General features: G+C 47.1%; 1 protein-coding gene across 1 annotated transcript in view; it reads left to right on the top strand.

The window, feature by feature from the left end:
- The window catches only part of ROCK1 (Rho associated coiled-coil containing protein kinase 1), a 109,587-nt gene that overhangs the window by 16,146 nt on the left and 74,250 nt on the right, over positions 1–19,191 (top strand). Inside the window, exon 2 of the mRNA XM_054394762.1 lies at positions 18,887–18,968. Coding sequence (XP_054250737.1) covers positions 18,887–18,968 — 82 coding nt within the window. The remainder of the gene's footprint in view (positions 1–18,886; positions 18,969–19,191) is intronic.

Raw genomic sequence — 19,191 nt, 5'->3', positions numbered from 1 at the left:
CTGAGGGTGTCTGGAGACAGGCCAAGGGGGAATGGTTTGAAGCTGAGGCAGAGCAGGGTTAGGCTGGAGCTGAGGAAGAAGTTCTTCAGTAGGAGGGTGGAGAGACTCTGGCACAGGCTGCCCAGGGAGGCTGTGAATGCCCTTTCCCTGGAGGTGTTAAGGGACAGGTTGGATAGAGCTGTTGAGCAGCTGAGTCTAGTTGAGAGGTGTCCCATGGCAAGGATTGGAGTAAATGAGCTCCGAGTTCCCTTCTAACCTAAGCCATCCTATGCTGATGATTCCATGATTTCCACCAGCAAGTCCCTTGATCCTTGTGGGTGATTTCAACCACCCTGACATCTGCTGGAGGGACAACACAGCAAGGTACCAGCATTCAGGATGTTCCTGGATTGCATAGATGACAACTTCCTCCTCCAAATGGTAGAGGAACCAACAAGAAAAGTGCTGTGCTGGACCTTGTTCTCACCAACAGGGAAGGGCTGGTAACCAATGTGAGGGCCAGGGATAACCTTGGCTGCAGTGACCATGATGCAATAGAATTTAAGACCCTCAGGGTAACTAGGAGGGCACATCCCAACCCTGGACTTCAGGCGTGCAGACTTTGATCCCTTCAGGGGTCTGCTGGCCAGAGTACCATGGGACAAAGCCCTGGAGGGAAGAGGGGCCCAGGACAGCTGGTCAGTATTCAAGGACCACCTCCTCTGTGTCCAGGAGCAATGTATACCAACAAAGAGAAAAGCAGGGAAGAATGCTAGGAGGCCTGCCTGGATGAGCAAGGAGCTGCTGGACACACTGTCACTTAAAAGGAAGCTCTACAAGGAGTGGAGGAAAGGACAGCTGGAATGGGGGCAGGTAAGGAAGCTGCCTGAGCAGCAAGAAACCTGGTTAGGAAAGCTAAAGCTCAGTTAGAATTCAAACTAGCCAGGGAGATTAAGGGGAACAGTAAACATTTATACAGGTATATTAATGGTAAATAGAAGCCTAGGGAAGGTGTGGGCCCCCTCAGAAAGGAAATAGGGGAGCTGGTGACAAGTGACATGGAGAAGGCTGAGGTTCTCAATGACTTCTTTACCTCAGTCTTCCCTGGCAAGGGCCTCCAGCCACACTCCTGGGATCACAGAAGATAATGGCAGGGACTAGAAGGAAGAACTGCCCATGGAGAGTGAAGATCAGGGTCATGACCATCTGAAGTACCTGAAAGTGTTCAAGTCCATGATGAGATACACCCACAGGTGCTGTGGGAACTGGGGATGAGGTTGCTAAACCCCTCTCTATTATATTCCAAAAGTCCTGGCAGCCTGGGGAAGTCCCCACTGACTGGAAAAGGGGAAACATAACTCCTATTTTCAAAAAGGGTAAGAAGGAAGAACCAGGGAACTCCAGGCCAGGCAGTCTCACCTCTGTGCCTGGTAAGATCATGGAGCAGATCCTCCTGGAGGCACTGCTGAGACAGAAGAATAATGAAGAGGTGATTGGGTACAGTCAGCATGGCTTCACCAAGGGCAGATCCTGCCTGACAAGCCTGGTGGCCTTCTGTGACGAGGTCACAACATTAATAGATGAGGGGAGAGCAAGTGATGTCATTGACCTGGAGCTGAGCAAAGCCTTCAACACTGTCCCACACCACATCCTGGTCTCCAAGCTGCTGCAGTCTGGGTTTGTTGGATGGACCATTCAGTGGATAAAGAACTGGCTGGATGGCTGCACCCAAAGAGTGGCTGTCAATGGCTCCATGTCCCAGTGGAGGCCAGGGACAAGTGGAGTCCCTCAGGGATCAGCCCTGGGACCAGTCTTGTTCTACATCTTTGTTGGTGCCATGGACAGAGGCATTGAGGCACCCTCAGCAAGTTTGCTGATGACACCAAGCTGTGTGGTGCTGCTGACAGCTGGAGGGAAGGGATCCATCCAGAGGGACCTGGACAGGCTGCAGAGCTGGGCACAAGCCAACCTCATGAGGTTCAACAAGACCAAGGGCAAGGTCCTGCAGCTGGGTCGAGGCAATCCCAAGCACAAATCCAGGCTGGGCAGGGACTGACTGGAGAGCAGCCCTCAGAAGAGGGACTTGAGGGTGCTGGGGGAGGAGAAGCTCAGCAGGAGCCAGCAGTGAGCACTTGCAGCCCAGAGAGCCAAGCAGAGCCTGGGCTGCAGCAGGAGAAGTGTGGCCAGCAGGGCCAGGGAGGTGATTCTCCCCCTCTGCTCAGCTCTGGTGAGACCCCACCTGGAGTACGGTGTCCAGTTCTGGAGCCTCTGTTCCAAGAGGGATATGGACATGCTGGAAGGTGTCCAGAGAAGGACCATGAGGATGAGCAGAGGGCTGAAGCACCTCTCCTATGAGGACAGACAGAGTTGGGGCTGTTCAGTCTGGAGAACAGAAGGCTCCGAGGTGACCTTCTTGTGGCCTTCCAGTATCTGAAGGGGGCTACAGGAAAGCTGGGGAAGATACCAGGTAGTGACAGGGGGAATGGAACAAAGCTGGAATTGGGGGGATTCAGACTGGATGTGAGGAAGAAGTTCTTTACCATGAGAGTGGTGGGTGAGAGTGGAGTGGGTTGTCCAGGGAGGTGTTTAAGGCCAGGCTGATCTAGTGTTTGGTGTCTGCCCATGGCAGGGGGGTTGGAACTGGATGATCCTTGTGGTCCCTTCCAACCCTGACTGATTCTATGATTCTATGATCCTCTGGTCATCCTTTTACCGTTGGTTCCATCTCTGTGTTTCAGCTAGTTCAGAGTGCAGTGTGTTGGTAGGGGACAGAACTGAAGATGCCAGCCATGGCCATTGTTTATGGCCCTGGAAGGTCTCACAGTCTGTTGCTAGGGGCAGCAGCAGCTGTGTTCTGGGGAGGGGCAGGGCCTGTAAGCTGGGAGGGCTTTGCGGTGCCTTTCCCAGCTATAAAATCTCACTGCTGGCTTGCCCTGCTTATTGCTGGCTTTGGCAGTGTGGTAATCATGAATGAAACAATGTTTCTGACATGCTCATGATGCTGAGCAGTGTTTGAAACTAGAGTGAGTGAGGTTCAAGGATCTTCAGAAGATCTTCGGTAGTTAGGATTAACTCTCCTGTAGAAACAGCATGTGAGAATTCACAGCTACTGCACTCAGCGTTTGTCTGCATGTTCTTGCTTTTGTCTTCTGCACAGCCATGAACCCTCATGTTGGTTTTCAGGAGAGCTCCATGTATAGATGGGTTCACAGAATCAGAATCACAGAATACATCCAGTTGGAAGAGACCTCCAAGCTCAGCCAGTCCAACCCAAGACCCAGCACTGCAGGGTCAACACCAAACCATGTCCCTAAGCACCAGGGCCACAGCTGCTGGAACACTCTCAGGGATGATGACTCCAGCACTGCCCTGGGCAGACCATTCCAGAGTTTGGGAACCCTTCCAGTGCAGAAATATTTCCTGAGATCCAGCCTGAGCCTCCCCTGGTGCAGCTCTGCTCCTGTCCCTTGCCACCAAGGAGCAGAGGCTGCTCCCTCCTCACTCCAACCTCCCTTCAGGGAGCTGTAGAGAGCACTGAGGTCTCCCTCAGCCTCCTCTTCTCCAGCCTGAACACCCCCAGCTCCCTCAGCCCCTCCTCTAGCCCAGGGGCTCCAGACCCTTCTCCAGCCTCATTGCCCTTCTCTGGACCTGCTCCAGCCCCTCAATGTCCTTCCTGCAGTGAGGGGCCCAGAGCTGAACACAGCACTCGAGGTGTGGCCTCCCCAGTGCTGACCTCAGGGGGATGGTCACCTCCTGTCCCTGCTGCCCACCCTGCTTCTGAGCCAAGCCAGGATGCCTTTGGCTTTCTTGGCCACCTGGGCACTGCTGGCTAGCGTTCAGTCGAGTTTGACTGACATTGATCTTCTGCTACATTCTTACTGCCTTACAGCAAGATGCACGAAACAGAGCTCTGGTCAGTGATTCTGTGACAGTCACCTTCCAGCCTGCATTCTGATTTACAAAAAGTGGCTTTTAAATGAATCTGTGGAGCTGGACTGCTACCTTCCAGAGAAGAACTGCAGTAAAAGATTCTTCAAGGAGGTGACCTTCTGGAAGAGTTGAGATTTGTCATGTCATAGTTTGGTAGGGAAAGGGACGAAAGCATGAAGAACTGACTAATCCGCATGGATGCCCCTTAAATCCGAAGTGGAAGGAGCAAGCAAGGAAGCTGTAAACGTTTTAGTGTGATAGGGCTTTAAAGTTGATCTCCAGGGATTAAAAAATGAGAGGAAAAGCAGTTTATTCTTTACTGCAAGCCATTCAGCATGGTGTCTTGACTGACACAGCTGGGGGGGCTTGAGTGTGTTTAAGTGCTGCTGGTAGAGGAGGTGCTGCACTGCTCACCTTCTCTGAAGGATTTCTCTTGAGCCCAGAGCTTTGCATTGTGAACTCCTTGTGATTTTTTCAAGTGCAAAATAGTGTCTGTGGCTGTTGTGATTTATCCTTCCTATTTCTCCTGCCTAGCCAACAAGTTCCAAAATGTAAATCAAAATGCAAGTGATAGGTCAGGTTTGTATGGTTGTTTTTAAGGGTTGACTGCTTGGGGTGTGTCAGTGTAGGGGTGCAGAACATGTGCACACACTTCCTGAGCTTTCAGCTTCCCTAGTGCCAGTTCTTTGGGTTTTTCCTTCTCTCACTCAAGTTGCTTGTCTGTAATTCAGAGTGCAGTTCACTTCAGTAGGGTCACCTTTAAAGCTCATCCAGTCCAATCCTCTGCAGTCAGCAGGAATATCTGCAACTAGAGAAGGTTGCTCAGAGCCCTGAATAATCTGGAATGTTTCCAAGGATGGAGCATCTCCCACTCTCTGGGCAACCTGGGCCAGTGTTTAATTGTGAAAAATGTCTTCCTTCTCTCCAGTCTGACTCTCCCTCTCTTAGTTTAAACCTGTCACTGCTTGTCCTGTCCCCAGCCTTTTTATCAGCCCCTTTAAGTACTGGAAGGCTGCAAGAAAGTTTCCCTGGAGCCTTCTCTTTTCCAGGCCGAACAACCTCAACTCTAAGCCAGGCCTCACAGCCGAGATGCTCTAGCCCTCTGATCATTTTTGTGGCTTCCTCTGGGCTCACTCCAACAGTTCCGTGTCCATCTTATGTTGAGTGTCCAGAGCTGCACTCCGGTGAAGTATCAAGAAAATCACCTCCCTTGACCTGCTGATAGTTCCTTTAATGCATCCTAGGATACAGTTGACCTTTTGAGCTGCGAGCACACATTGGCTCCTCTCGGGTTTTTTATCTTCCACTACCTCCAAGTCCTCCTCCACAGGGCTTCTCTCAACCCCTTCATTCCCCACCCTGGACTGATACCAAGGATTGCCCTGACCCAGGTGCAGGACCTTGCACTTGGCCTTGTTGAACCTCATGAAGTTCACACAGACCCACTTCCCCAGCTTGTCCAGGACCCTCTGGATGTGTTCTGTCCCTCAGATATCAACCACACCACTCATCCTGGTGTGATGTGCAAACTTGCTGAGGGTGTGCTCGATCCCATTGCCTATGTAACTGATAAAGATATGAAACAGCACTGGTCCCAGTAGAGACCCCTGAGGGACACCACTTGTCACTGATTTCCAGGGATGTAACTGCTGCTCTCAAGTTATGTTCTGGAGTGTCACTTGTTGAGTATTAGGGCAGTGACCATGCCCCTGTGCTCAGCACTGCTGAGGCTGCATCTCTAATACTGGGTTCAGTTTTGGGTTTCTTACTACGAGAAAGACATCGAGGGGCTGGAGCAGGTCCAGAGAAGGGCAACAAAGCTAGGGAAGGGTCTGGAGAACTGAACTGGGGAGGACCTGGGGGTGTTTAGTGTGGAGAAGAGGAGGCTGAGGGGGGACCTCATTGCTCTCTACAGCTCCCTGAAAGGGAAGTTGCAGTGAGGTGGGGGTTGGGCTTTTCTCCCTAGTCTCAGGTGACAGGAGAGGCAATGGCCTGAAATTGTGCCAGGGAAGGGTTAGGTTGGAGATGAGGGGAAAATGTCTTTGCTGCAAGAGTGGTCAGGGATTGGAAGAGGCTGCCCAGGGAGGTGGTAGAGTCCACATCCCTGGAGATGTTCAAGGAATGTGTGGCCGTGGCTCTTGGGGCCATGGTTTAGTGGCCATGGTGGTGTTGGGTTGATGGTTGGACTGGATGATCACTTCCAATTGAAACAATTGTATGATTCTATGATTTAGAAATTGGGAACCTGCTTTATGAGGTGTTTTACAAACCTGGAGTTGATGTGAATGGGAAGTAGGAGATAGTCCTTGATATGCCTGAAGGTGGCTTTTGAACTATTGGCCACAAATACACACCCTTTGACACGTCACTGCTCCCTCAGCCTATGTAGGCTTCCAAGATTGTTGTGCTTTTCTTGTAGCTTTTTAAATTTTTTTAAATTGGATTCTGAAAAAAGCCTTTCATGAAACAAATGCTAGAGAAAAAAAATGCTGTAGAAGTTGGCTGCAAGTCAAGCAAAGCATGGCATTAGCCTTGCCTCTGCTTTGTAACTCACAGACACGTTTGCATCAGTTTTGCTTTCTGCTTAATGAGAAGCTAAATTGCAGCTCCTCAAAATTATCTACAGGACCGAGCTGAAAATGTAATGACAGTGTGCTCTGATTTGCTTCATGGCAGGCTTTGGTAGCATGACAAGAACATTGCTCCCCCCATCTCCAGGAGATAAGTTAATCAGCCCAAGCTCAGTCTTGCTCCCTTGTAAGGACAGGCGGGAGAGACTTTGACAAGATTCCATGGTAGTGGCAACGGTCCAGATGGCCTTGGCTCTCTTTCCTCCTGGGCTAAGATTTGTTTTCTCCCTTCTTCTAAACCCTAAAGAAAGTCATGCCTTTGGAGGACATGTATCAGTCTTCCACATCCTCTTTGGAACAACACCAGTGCTCTTTCATATCAGTGTACTGAGAAAGTAGCTTGAAGAAAGTAGCTTTCAGCCATTTCTTAGCATTTTGGTCTTGTTCATCACTACAAGAGCAGTGTATGAGCCTGGTGAGAGTACCCAGTGCTCTGAAGTGGGACAGCGCTGTTCCACCAAGGGCTGCTGTCTGCCTCATGAGGAGCAACTCTGTTGGGAACGTTGGCACATTGAGCTCAATGGCTTCAGTTTTCCTCGAGCTTGAAAGAAACATAGAACAGCTTCTCTGCATGTCTGTAAATGAGCTTACAAACCTTATAAATCACAGCATCTCTGGTCTCTTTTGAAATGCAAAGTGATGGATCCTGCTCATGAGTTTATTGTCCTGACTCTCCTCCTGTAGTCTTGAAACAGTGAGCTTGAAGATCCCAGGGAAACTGACCTACTGCACAGGGTAAAATCCTTACTGATTACCCTGTGAGAGACTTGCCTTTGCTCAAAGCCACCCTGCACTCCCATGAAGAGCTTTGCTTCTGTTCTGTCATTTCAGGACTCAGGTAGGGAACCACATCTTCATGTAGGTGCTTTGAGTTTTTGTAGCTTCACCTCTCTATTTTACAGGCAGTCCAAAGCATTCAGGATTTCAGTAGTGGCTGTAGCATGGTGTCAGAAAAGGGTAGAGAGTAGAAGAGATTGTTTTTCAGTACTGTTGAAGTACTTCTTGGCCTGAGATTAGTCAGTGTTAGTGGCTTGAAAATGCACTTTAAGAACCAGTATTAATAAAAAAATGTGTTAGTAATGGCACTGTCTGTATGAGTCAGCATTCCAAGCCCAGGCTGGATGAGGCCTGAAGCATCCTGGGCTAGTGGGAGGTGTCCCTGCACATGGCAAGGGGTTGGAACGGGATGAGCTTTAAGGCCCATTCCAAGCCAACCCATTCTAGGTTTCAATGGTGGTTTTTTTTTTTATTCTGGAGGATTTTGGAGATGAGAGCATGGCTCTTTAGCACACCTTTGAATTCTATTTATTTATTTATTTTCCATTAAAAGTACTTAGAGGCAGTGGCTCAAAACATATGTTGTAGGTCAGTTTGTAGATATAATGCATTGGATTCTGGAATTGGGTAGCAGAAGTGCTTTGTTCTATATTAGCAGTGCAAATCTCTGATAAGTATGAAAATCTGGCAATTTTATTCCTGTTAGTAACAAGATTCTGCAGAACAACAGTAAAAAGTTCTGAAGTACTTGGCAGTAGAAATAACTTGTCTGTATATAAAATCATTCTCATGGGATTTTTTGTATTTTTTTAAGAGAAAAAGACAAACATTTGAAAATCATTCTCGTGGTTGTATTCATCATGGAAAAAAAAATAAATATAGAAAAACGTTGGGGTTCTGTATATACAAATACTCTGTTTTACAGCAAGGGAAGGTTTTTTATTGAATCAATAGATGCAGAAGGCCCCTGGGCTTGGCTAGCCTTTGTGTTATGCAGGAATCCAGCACGGTGCACACATTCCTATGGAGTGCTCAGTGCCCACTGCCAAGCTCAGCTGGCATACAGGTGTGAGGGAATCCTTACTGCAGGGATTGCACAGCTGTGACAGGAGGCTGTGCAAGCAGAGGCTTCTCAGAGCTAATGCTCTGCTTGAATCATGCTCAGCTTCCTGGCTTTGTTTTCTGCAGCCAGCTGCTTGTGACACTGAAGGGAGGCCTCTGGCTTTACAAATTGCTGGTTGGATTTCTACAAAGTTCTTGTACTACAATTCTTTCATAACCTTCATTTTTGGACTTTGTTCTAGAGTATTAGGGGAGAATTCCCCTTTTGGAGGCGGTTGGGGGAGATTTTGTGCAGTGTTTCCAGACTGCTGGAAAAATGGCATTTTTATGCCTCCTTGGAAAGTTACACAATTAATTTTCAGCCTTATGTTTAAAAAATCAGCTTTGTGTTTCAGTTTGTCTGGCCTCTGTCGCCAGCCACTGTGCTCTCTTTTGTGGGCTAGGTCATGTTACTAGGACGAGAAGTTTCTGTTCAATTTGACACAGCATTTTGGGAGGCTTTCCTAAAGCATAGTTATTGAAGAAGCATAATGTTGTCAAGGGTCTTTTATTGTCTTACAGCTGATAATTTCTATCTGTAGTTAACACACAGATTCATTTGCAGCAAACACAACCAGGCCAGGTGGCAGCAGGCACTCTGTGGCTGCCGAGGTGCTGTTGCTTTACAGCAGAGCTTGGTACCTGTGCACTGCTGGTTGTCTTGTGGACTTTGCTGATAGTGTTTGGATGGGTTGGGTTTCATCACAGCAGAGCTAAGTTTCCAGACAGAGGTGTGATGGGGCAACTTGAGGAGGTAATTTCAGATATTGGTGGGAGAATTTACTCTACTTTACCACAGTGTGTTAAGCTAAAAGATCTAAAGTTGCTTTGCATACTAAACGGCTTTTAACAGAGTGTTTGCCAGGATGTGTTGTGTTCTTATGGCCGTGTTTGTGTGATGTCCAACCAACTAAAGCTCACTTCCTGAAGTCTGGCTTCATGGATAACTCCCTGGAAAGATCTGGGAAGCAGTTAGCAATTTCTCAAGCCACAGCTGTGGATGGGGTTTTGTTTCCTTTGCCAAATGTTGCTCTTGCTTCATGGAGTTGTGCAGCAGCTCCCTTTTCATTGAAGGCTTTACCTGATTCATTTCAGGTTGCTGCCCAGACTTTTGAGGGGCAAACAGTTTCCCTTTTATTTTTGATATCTTTGCTCTGTCTTCTCTTCTGTTTTACTGGAGGCAACTTACCTGCCAGTGCTTGCATCCATAGTCCTAATTTTTTCTCCGCCTTAGGTCTGCTTTCTGCTGAGTGTTCCTTACCTGTGCTGCCTGCTGTTGGGCTGAGTTGGTAGTTCTGAGTGTCTGTGTTTAAGATGAAGGTATTAAGAGTTCTAAACCAGAAGCAGTAGATCTACATGTGCTGCCCATAGATGACTTTGTACTTCCAGGATAACTCAGAAAGCTGTGGGGACCTCCAAGGATTTCAGTTCATGTCATTTACAAGGGAGATTTGGCTTTTCTAACAAACCAACCAACCAAAAACCCAACAAACCCAACAACAAACCCAAAAAACAAGGTGAGGAACAGGGCTTGGTTTATATTTTTGGTGACTGGGATAACTCTGAGAAGTGGGAAGGATGTGAGGTCACTTTTTCCCCACCAGGTATTTCTGTGGATGGTGTTACCTTGCTGTACGTTAGGTTGGCTGCTCATGTCCAGCTGTAGTTGTTAGAGTAGCTGGGAACTCGACCTATGAGGCACTTCAACTGCCAAGTGCTACTTCCATGGTGATAAACATCAGTAGCAGTACTCCCTCTGCTACTAACACTCTTTACATATATGTGCTTTAAGTGTGATTGTGTTCAGCATATTTACTGCAGCTCTTTTGAAAAGGGCAGTTCTGGGAAGCTGTACTTAATGCTCTATTTAATCTTGGTGTGAGTCAAATGTGGCTGGATAAATCACTTAAACCTGAAGTATGCCATCTGTTTTCTTGTTTCAGGAGTCCCTGGAGCCTTCCAGAGGCTGGTTTGGTATCTTAGGGAAGGTCTTCCATTGATGGCAGAATGTGCCACCCTAGGTGTTGAAGCTTTGTAGTTTGTAAAGCGTGCCCACAGAGCAGATCAACGCTTGGAAGTAAGCACACGCTGCAAGTATCAGGAGAGTTCTCTTGCTGTGAAATTAAAGGGTGGAGTTCAACCTAATAGGAATCAGCTTTTGTGCTCTTGCACATCTCCCTGAATTATTTCCAAACAAATATCCATTGTACCTGTTCCTCTATAAGTTTTACTGAAATAGATTCTTGAAGACACTGCTTTCTCATCTGGTAGTTGTTCTTAAAGGTGTAATATGAAATAGAATTAAAAATGAGCACTACTGGCATGGAATATTAAGTGGAATTACAATCAAAATCATAAATCAGCAATGTCATAAATTGAAGTTTGAATGTCAAGACTGTTAACCAGAATGGAATCCCTTACTGTAGTGGAATTGGTGTTGGAACACAGTGTTGGAAGCTTGACTTTGGAGGAGAACTCCCACTGAAAGGCATTGCCTGGAATACACAGTGTGAACTTGCCATAATTTTAGGCATAAAATAGTGCCTTGAATAGTGCCGTTTAGAACAGGCCCATAGGGCCAGGGTTCCTGCAGCCAGGCAGCAGCCAGAGAGGGGCTCTGGTGTGAAGGAACTACGGCTTGCCTTTGAGTTTAGCAGTCTCTGACCTCTATGTACTAGCTGCTGCCAGTGCTTTTGCATGCTTGCTGCACATGGGCAGGTTTCAGAGACCTGCACTGTGTGTTATTTTAGCTTCCTTCAGGAGATGATACAGTTGGCAAGATGCGGTGCTGCAGTGAAAGCCTGGGAAGGAACGTGACTGCTTGTGTGTCTGTACCTGTCTGCAGGCTGGCTCCTGAGGCTTGCTCAGTGCTCATGTGGGTGTGAACAACACTGAGAGGTCTGTGGGCTCTGGAGTTGGTGCCAGTGTGGACACTGATGTATCTATGTGTCAATATATATTGAGAGATCCATAGTAGTCCCTGATGTACTAAGTGTATGCCTGGGAATTTGTAAGTGAAGCTGCTGACCATTTGATGGTGGAACAGAATCAAGTTCATGTGCTGAGATGTGGAAGTCCAGAGGATGTGAGGTGGGTGAGGTTTGCACGTGGGACTCATAGAATCCTAGAGTGGTTTGGGTTGAAAGGGACCTTCAAGGTCATTTAGTTTCAACCACTTGCCATGGGCAGGGACAACTCCCACCAGCACAGGTTGCTCATCCAACCTGGCCTTGAACACCTCCATGGAGGAGGAATCCACAGCCTCCCTGGGCAACCTGTTCCGGTGTCTCCCCACCCTCAGTGCCAAGAATTTCTTCCCTATCTTGTCTCAACCTCTCCTCTTCCAGCTCAAAGCCATTGTCCCTCATCCTGTTACTCCCTCCCCTTGTGAGAAGTCCCTCCCCAGCTCTCCTGTAGCTCCCTTTAGGTACTGGGAGGCTGCTCTGAGGTCTCCCCAGGCCAGGTGGGAGGGATCCCTGGCCATGGAGGGTGTGGGTGTGTGTGTGTTGAAACTAGATGATATTGAAGGTTCCTTCCAACCCAAACCATTCTGTGAATCTATGAGCGATGAAATGTGTCTGAAGTGAAACATTTGAAATACAATAATGCTATAGCTGTACCCTGATAACACAGAGCATGCACTCTGGGTTTTGCTTTGTATCACTTCTGAATCCTAGCATAATGTGTTCAGCTGAAGTGAAGTTGCTTGATGGAGTGTATTTTGAAAGATCCCAACAGCACATTTTGCTGTCAAGTTGCATTAATATTAATTAATCCATCTGAAGAAAACTGTAGTTGTGGTGAGTTTTGAGGTGGAGTGTGGTTACAGAGTGAGGCAGTCATGGTGGGACTGACAATTTGAGCCTTTAAAACTTTGGAAACAGACCAGAATGTGGGGGTAAAGCCAAATAGTATGGGACTGCTGAAGTGCAAGGGAAGAAAAGCAATACCCTTGAGAGGGGCTAGCAGAACGACCTGGGCAGTGCAGTGTCAGCAGGGTGTGTAGTTAGTGTGTAAGTCAGTGAGCGCTGCTGTGTGACTGCATTCTGTGTGCTTAGAAAAATTGAGGGGACAGCTTTCTGCAGCAGCCTGTTCCTCTGCTTTATGCCTGGGCTTCAGAAAGAAGCTCAGAGGAATTTCCATACTGGATTCCTTCTTGACAGTGCTCATGCTGGAGGAGTCCTCTCAAGCTAAAGTGGAACAGAGAAGTTTGGACAGAATGACGCAAGCAGTGCCATTGCTGGAGATGCTGGCACTGCCTAGTGGGGCCAGTGGTATTTGTGCCTCACAACTACAGCAGAGTAGCACTGCTGTTTGTTGGACTTGTTGGTATCCTGTTTTCTAGACACCCTTACCCTCCACCTGGGGCACTTTCTGTGTCCAGGCTGACCTTTGATTTTACTCCATGTGTCTGTTCTTCTGAGAGCTAGCAGCATGGTAATGAAACAAACCCAGCAATTTGTGGAAATGTTGGTTTCTCAAAGAGGAACTCAGCACATTGTGATGACTCCCAGGTGTGGCTGCTTTGATTTCAGGATAGAATGAGGTATTTTAAATAGGAGATGAAGCTGCTGATGGTTTTGTGAAATGAATGTGGTATAGAAAAGGCTCTATCCAGCCCATGAAGGTGGTTGAGTGAAGGACATCGGAAAGGACTTTTTTTCCCCGTTGTTTTTTAACCACCTCTGAAATATTGTGACCATGCAAGTGGCAGTCATTTATTTGCCTTTATAAATGGATGTATTTTAGTGATCTAATTTAACTATTAAGGTAAAAGGAAAATATCTGTGCAGACCTCAAAGCTAAACAGGAGAATGGCTCTGTAAGGACGGGATAAGGCAGAAGAGCATTAGCTGGACATGCTGCTGAAGCTGCAGTAGGTGTTTCTAAGAAGCACAGGATGTGATGTGTTTAAAGAGCAGGCACACTGAAAACATATTGAAGCCATCCCAGTGGGGAAAAAAAATCCATCCTAAAAATGAAGCCTTCTAATTTTAATAAAGTATATTAAGCTTTATGACATCTTAGCATCCTTTTTTGTTGAAGAAGGGGAGGGTATGACTGCTTTAGGTGTTGAAGGGAAGATCATAGAATGGTATGGGTTGGAAGGGACATCCAAAGGTCATCCAGTCCAACTCCCTCTGTAAGATGCTCCTTTCTACCTGCATTAGGAAAAAGTCAGCTGGCAGAGTGGAAGATTGAGCAAGAAAGCTGAAAGATGAGTTACCTCTGCAGCCATCAACAATTCTGATCATGCCTCCTTTCCCTTGTCCTTCACCATTCCTGCTTATAAACTCTTCAGTATGTTCCATCCCTGTGCCCTGCACTGTTCTCAACCAGCACTGCCTTCTCACTGCTGAGCTTGTGTGCTCCTCCTCTCTGTTTGGTCACCACTGCTACCATTTCAAAAACCCACACTCCTGTATTTCCCTTTGGACTGGGACAGCTGCTCACAGCTGAAGTTCTTCTGCTTTAGTTGATGGCACCGAGAAACAGGCAATGAAGCTGGGGAAGGGTCTGGAGAAGAGGGCTGGGGAGGAGCAGCTGAGAGAGCTGGGGGTGTTCAGTGTGGAGAAGAGGAGGCTGAGGGAGACCTCATTGCTCTCTACAGCTCCCTGAAAGGAGGTTGCAGTGAGGTGGGGGTTGGGCTCTGCTCCCTAGTCTTAAGTGATAGAAGGAGAGGCAATGGCCTGAAATTGTGCCAGGGGAGGGTTAGGTTGGAGATGAAGAAAATGTCTTTGCTGCAAGAGTGGTCAGGGATTGGAAGAGGCTGCCCAGGGAGGTGGTGGAGTCCCCATCCCTGGAGGGGTTCCAGAAAGGTGTGGCCATGGCACCTGGGGACAGGGTTTAGTGGCCATGGTGGTGTTGGGTTGATGTTGGACTGGATGATCTCAGAGGACTTCTCCAACCCAAACAACCCTGAGGTTCAGTGTTTCATGTTCTGCACTAGGTATTCCAAACACTTTACTTCTGTTATTCATAATGCTCTAGAACTACCTTAAGCTTAGCATTTGCAGTCCACCATTAAAATACTGCTGTTTTTCCTTCAGAAACATACTGCAGTTGATAAATGAATGATTTTTGAGAGCTGAGGAGTTACAGGTCTATCATAGGGATACCACTCAGCCAGTACTTCTTTTTTAATGAAAGATTTGAACAGGAGAGTTTCTTCTCTGGATGCTGTAGCAAATGGGAGCTGCTCATTGAATAGCCTTTGAAATAAGGAGCTCTTGGCATGCAGCTTGCTTGGATGATGTTTGCATGATTTCTAGGTGTGATTTGAAGGGAATGCAAGATCAGGAGCTTGAATCTGTATTTCAAAGAGGTTTTAAAGTGTTTTCCTCAAGTGTTAACGTCTAAAATCTGAAAGACAGTGTTTTCATGGTGGGTTCTGAATTAAAAAGCATTGAAAATTTGCCTCTTAAAAGTGACATTTGTCTGCTATTCTTCATCTCTATTTCAGAGCTTTTAAAACCCAACCCAGTACCCAACCTACCTGACAGACCAATGACTCACAGACACATTCTGTGCTACCTGCTTTTTTTTTCCTGCATAGGATTATATTGTAACAATTGAAAGCAAAAGTGTGATGCAAAAGTCAGAGTCATGTTAAAAACTGGCAAATATCCTGATTTGTCCTATGTTGTTGTACTGAGTCTTTAAATTCTTCCATCTAAAAGATAAACTGAATTTTGGCTGTTGACTTGTGTGTGTTTGATTTTTTTTCTGTGACAGGAGAGGAAACAGCCAGAGATTGTCCCAGGGAAGTTCAGGTTGGATATTAGGAACAATTTCTTCCCTGAAAGGGTCACCAAGCCCTGGAACAGGCTGCCTAGGGAAGTAGTTGCATCCCTGGAGGTATTTATAAGATGTGTTGCTGAGGGACATGGTTTAGCAGCAGACTTGGCAATGTTGGGCTAATGGTTGGACTCAGTGATCTTAAAGGTCTTTTCCAGCATTAATGATTCTGTGGAAGCTTGAAATGAAGCAGATAACAGCACTGCCCCAGAGCAAATCCGCAGGTTGAGAATTTTATCGTGCTTATGCAAGATGTGTGAAAGTGTTTGTCCAGGGTCACAGCTAGCGCAGAAAAGATTGGTTCAAATGTTTCAAAGGGTTAAGGGCAGAGCAGACCCCAGACTTTGGGAATTCACCACCACCACTCATCTGCTTTTGAAAAATCACAGAATCATAGAATGGTTTGGGTTGGAAGGGACCTCCAAAGGTCATCCAGTCCAACCCCTCTGCAGTCAGCAGGGACATCCCCAGATGGATCAGGTTGCCCAGAGCCCTGTCCAGCCTCACCTTGAATATCTCCAGGGATGGGGCCTCAACCACCTCCCTGGGCAACCTGTGAAGTTGCTCAGTGCTACTTTTCAAATCTAAGAAATACGGAAACAGAGAAACACCATACTTGGGTTTCTAGCTGTGCTAGAAACTTCTCATTTGTGATCAGTGAGTGCTGATTTTTTTCCTGGCCCTGGGCAATCTTTGCAGTGTTCCACTACCCTCTTGGTGCAGAACTTGTTCCTAACATGCAATCTCAATCTGCTCTTCTCTCATTTCAAACCATTGTCCCTGGTCCTGTGCCTGCAGGCCTTTGCAAACAGTCCCTCTGCAGCCTTCTTGTAGTGGAAGGTTGCTCTAAGGTCTCCCTGGAGCCTTCTCTTCTCCAGGCTGAACACCCCCAGCTCCCTCAGTGTGTCCCCACAGCAGAGCTGCTCCAACCCCCTGAGCATTTCCATGGCCTCCTCTGGACCCTCTCCATCAGGTCCATGTCCTTCCTGTGTTGATGATTCCATAGCTGGACCCAGCACTGCAGGTGAGGTCTCCCGAGAGCAGAGCAGAGGGGCAGGATCCTCTCTCTCCATCTCTGGCCATGCTGCTTTGGATGCAGCCCAGGCTGCCCTTGGCCTTCTGTGCTGCAAGCTCACACTGTCTGCTCCTGTTCAGCTTCTCCCCTACCAGCACCCCCAAGGCCTTTTCCTCAGGGCTGCTTTCTATCCCCTCCTCCCCCAGCCTGTGTTGGTAGTGAGGATTGTTCCAGACCAAGGTGCAGGACCCTGCACTTGCTCTTGTTGAGCCTCATGAGGTTCACCTGGGCACCACCTCTGCAGCCTGTCCAGGTCCCTCTGGATGCCATCCTGTCCCTCTGGCATATCTGCAGCACTTCTCAGCTTGGTGTCATTGCACACTTGCTGATGGTGCCTTGATCTCACTGTCTACAGCAGTCATAAAAGTATCAAGCAGTAATCCCTGGGCAGGACCTAGCAGCCTCCTAGACATTCTCTGTCTGCTGCTTCTCACAGCATGAGGCTCGGTGCACAGAGCTAGCAGTGCACTTTGTGTTGCTGTGCAAGCAGTTATGGTTTCTGTGCTGAATTTGCTGAAGAGTTGAAGTTCTGCAGTGGATCTCCTGGGGACTTGCTGTGTGTCTTTGGCAAAGATGGCTTTTAGGAAGGCTACAAAGGATTTCTCAGGAAGTTGCTCTTCCCCCTTGTATCTTTCAAAGTGCTCCTCCTGGTCCCCTGTTTATATTCCTGGCCCATTAAAGGTTTTCTTTGCTGTTTGCTTTCCGTTTTCATCACCAGCATACATCCAAAAAAATGATGCTGTGATACACCCAGGATGCAAAGCCTGACTTCAGTGGTGTGAAAATACTGTGATGCTTTTCAGTGTAGTATTTTGTAGTTCAAACTAAGCCACTCTGTGGAGAGGTAAGGTGGAAAAGGAATAGTTTTCTGAAATTAACCAATTAAATAACATTCAGCTTTTAAAGTGATTCTGATTATCCCTCTTTGCATATTGTAGTTTGATTCTACTGCTTATTCTCAGAGCTGAAGTAAATGATTTCTACCTTGAGCCTGTAAATCATTCTTATTTGGATAGCATTTGAGTTTGTCTTAGCTTAATTTCCTGCAGAATCATAAAATCACCTAGGTTGAAAGGGACCTCTGAAGGTCATCTAGTCCAACCCCTCTGCAGTGAGCAGGGACATCCTCAGCTTGATTGAGAGGAAAAAGTAGGCTTGAATTTGAAGTGAGGAATTAAAGACTCATTTTTTAAATCCAGATCAAGTGTGTTCTCTAATGCATGTTCCTGGAAAATAAGCTTTCAAAAGGCTTGTGCTGGAGCTTCTCCTCAGGCATAGTTCCTTGATGTATCTAGCATGCAGAGACTGAGAGATCAGCTTTCAATCCTCTATTGCATAGCTTTATAAAAGCTGAGAACGGTCACATTAGGTTAAATCACAGAATTACAGAACAATTCCAGCTGGAAGAGATCTTCAGGAGACCTCATCCAGTCCAACCCTGACCCAGCACTGCAGGGTCAACACCAAACCATGTCCCTAAGCACCAGGTCCACAGCTGCTGGAACACCCCCAGGGATGGTGACTCCAGCACTGCCCTGGGCAGCCTGTTCCAATGTCTCAGAACCCTCTCTATGGAGAAGTATTTCCCAGAAGTATTCCTGGTCAGCTCTGAACTGATCAGGTGGAAGCTGTGGCTGGTCTGGGGTCTCAGCAGGTTGGTGTCAGAGAGCATAGCCATGGAGGTACAGACTGGCCAAGGCAATAGCAGTGTGTCCCTGACACGCTCTGCTGGCAGCCATCAGCTGGGATTTTGTGGCTTTCCATTCCTGCAGCTGTCACCTAAACAAAAAAGAAGGCTCCCTACATGCTCTTGGAGTCTTTGTGACATTGTTTCCTAGATTGTTGCTCACTGGATACCAGATCTGTGCTTTTCAGCCCAAATTCCTGGTGTAGTTTTTCTCGGAGAGGATGCAATCCACTGAAGAATCAGCTACACCTGTGGGGAAATTTAAACCTAAACTTTAAGTCAGGAAGCTTGTGGCACCTAAGATGGCCATCAAAGGGTCTTCTTGGCTGCTGTAGTTTTCTGTTTGGGTTTTGGTGGGTTTGATTCTGGTGGGGTTTTGTTTACAGGGATGTGTTTTGTACACCAGCTGGGCTTGTGGCTGTTCACTCTCAGGTTTAAGTTAGACTACAGAAAGCCAATGTTTTGTTCATGGAAATTCCCTCTGAATTCAGTAAATCAAATGTGGATGTTGGCTCTTGGAATTAAATCACCATCAGTGGCCTGCCATGGCCACTCAGTGTTCAAGTGTCTACTGCCTGCTACATTGGGACCTTTTCACTTCACACTGAACTGCTGCTGGTTCTTTCCATATTTGAGAAAAATAATGTTCATATAAATTAGGAACTCATTAAGGTTATTAGTAATTCATAGAGGTATATTTGCTTTGAAATGGATGGCACCTAAGGTTTGAAGATTCCAGTGAAAGTGGAGGGGTAGCAGCTGTTCCATGGGGCTGCTGGCTGAATCCTGAATTCCATTTGTGTGGAAAATTCATAGGGACAACTGAGTTTATTTTGTCTCTTCAGTTAGTAGCATGTGGCATTACCTTCCCAACCAATTAATTTGCTTGTTTTGTTTGTTTTTTTTCAGGATGGATTAGATGCTCTTGTATATGACTTGGATTTTCCTGCCTTAAGAAAAAACAAAAACATTGATAACTTCTTAAACAGGTGTAAGTATTGAAGGTTTCAGTTCCTAAAGGGCAGAGGACTGTCAACAGTAGCAAAGAGAACAAGCACAAGCAGCTGGGGATTGAGAGTGCATTAAGTTCCCAAGTGGTGTTCCTCAGGGCTCAGTGCTGGGAGCACTTCTAGTTACCATTTTTATCTGGATAAGGACCTGGGGGTGCTCATGGACAAGCAGCTGAAGAGGAGCCAGCAGTGCCCAGGTGGCCA

The sequence above is a fragment of the Indicator indicator genome, chromosome 31 (genome assembly GCF_027791375.1).
Source record: "Indicator indicator isolate 239-I01 chromosome 31, UM_Iind_1.1, whole genome shotgun sequence".
NCBI lineage: Eukaryota > Metazoa > Chordata > Aves > Piciformes > Indicatoridae > Indicator > Indicator indicator.
The sequence above is the reverse complement of the archived record's forward strand: the minus strand, read 5'-3'. Positions and strand labels throughout refer to the sequence as shown.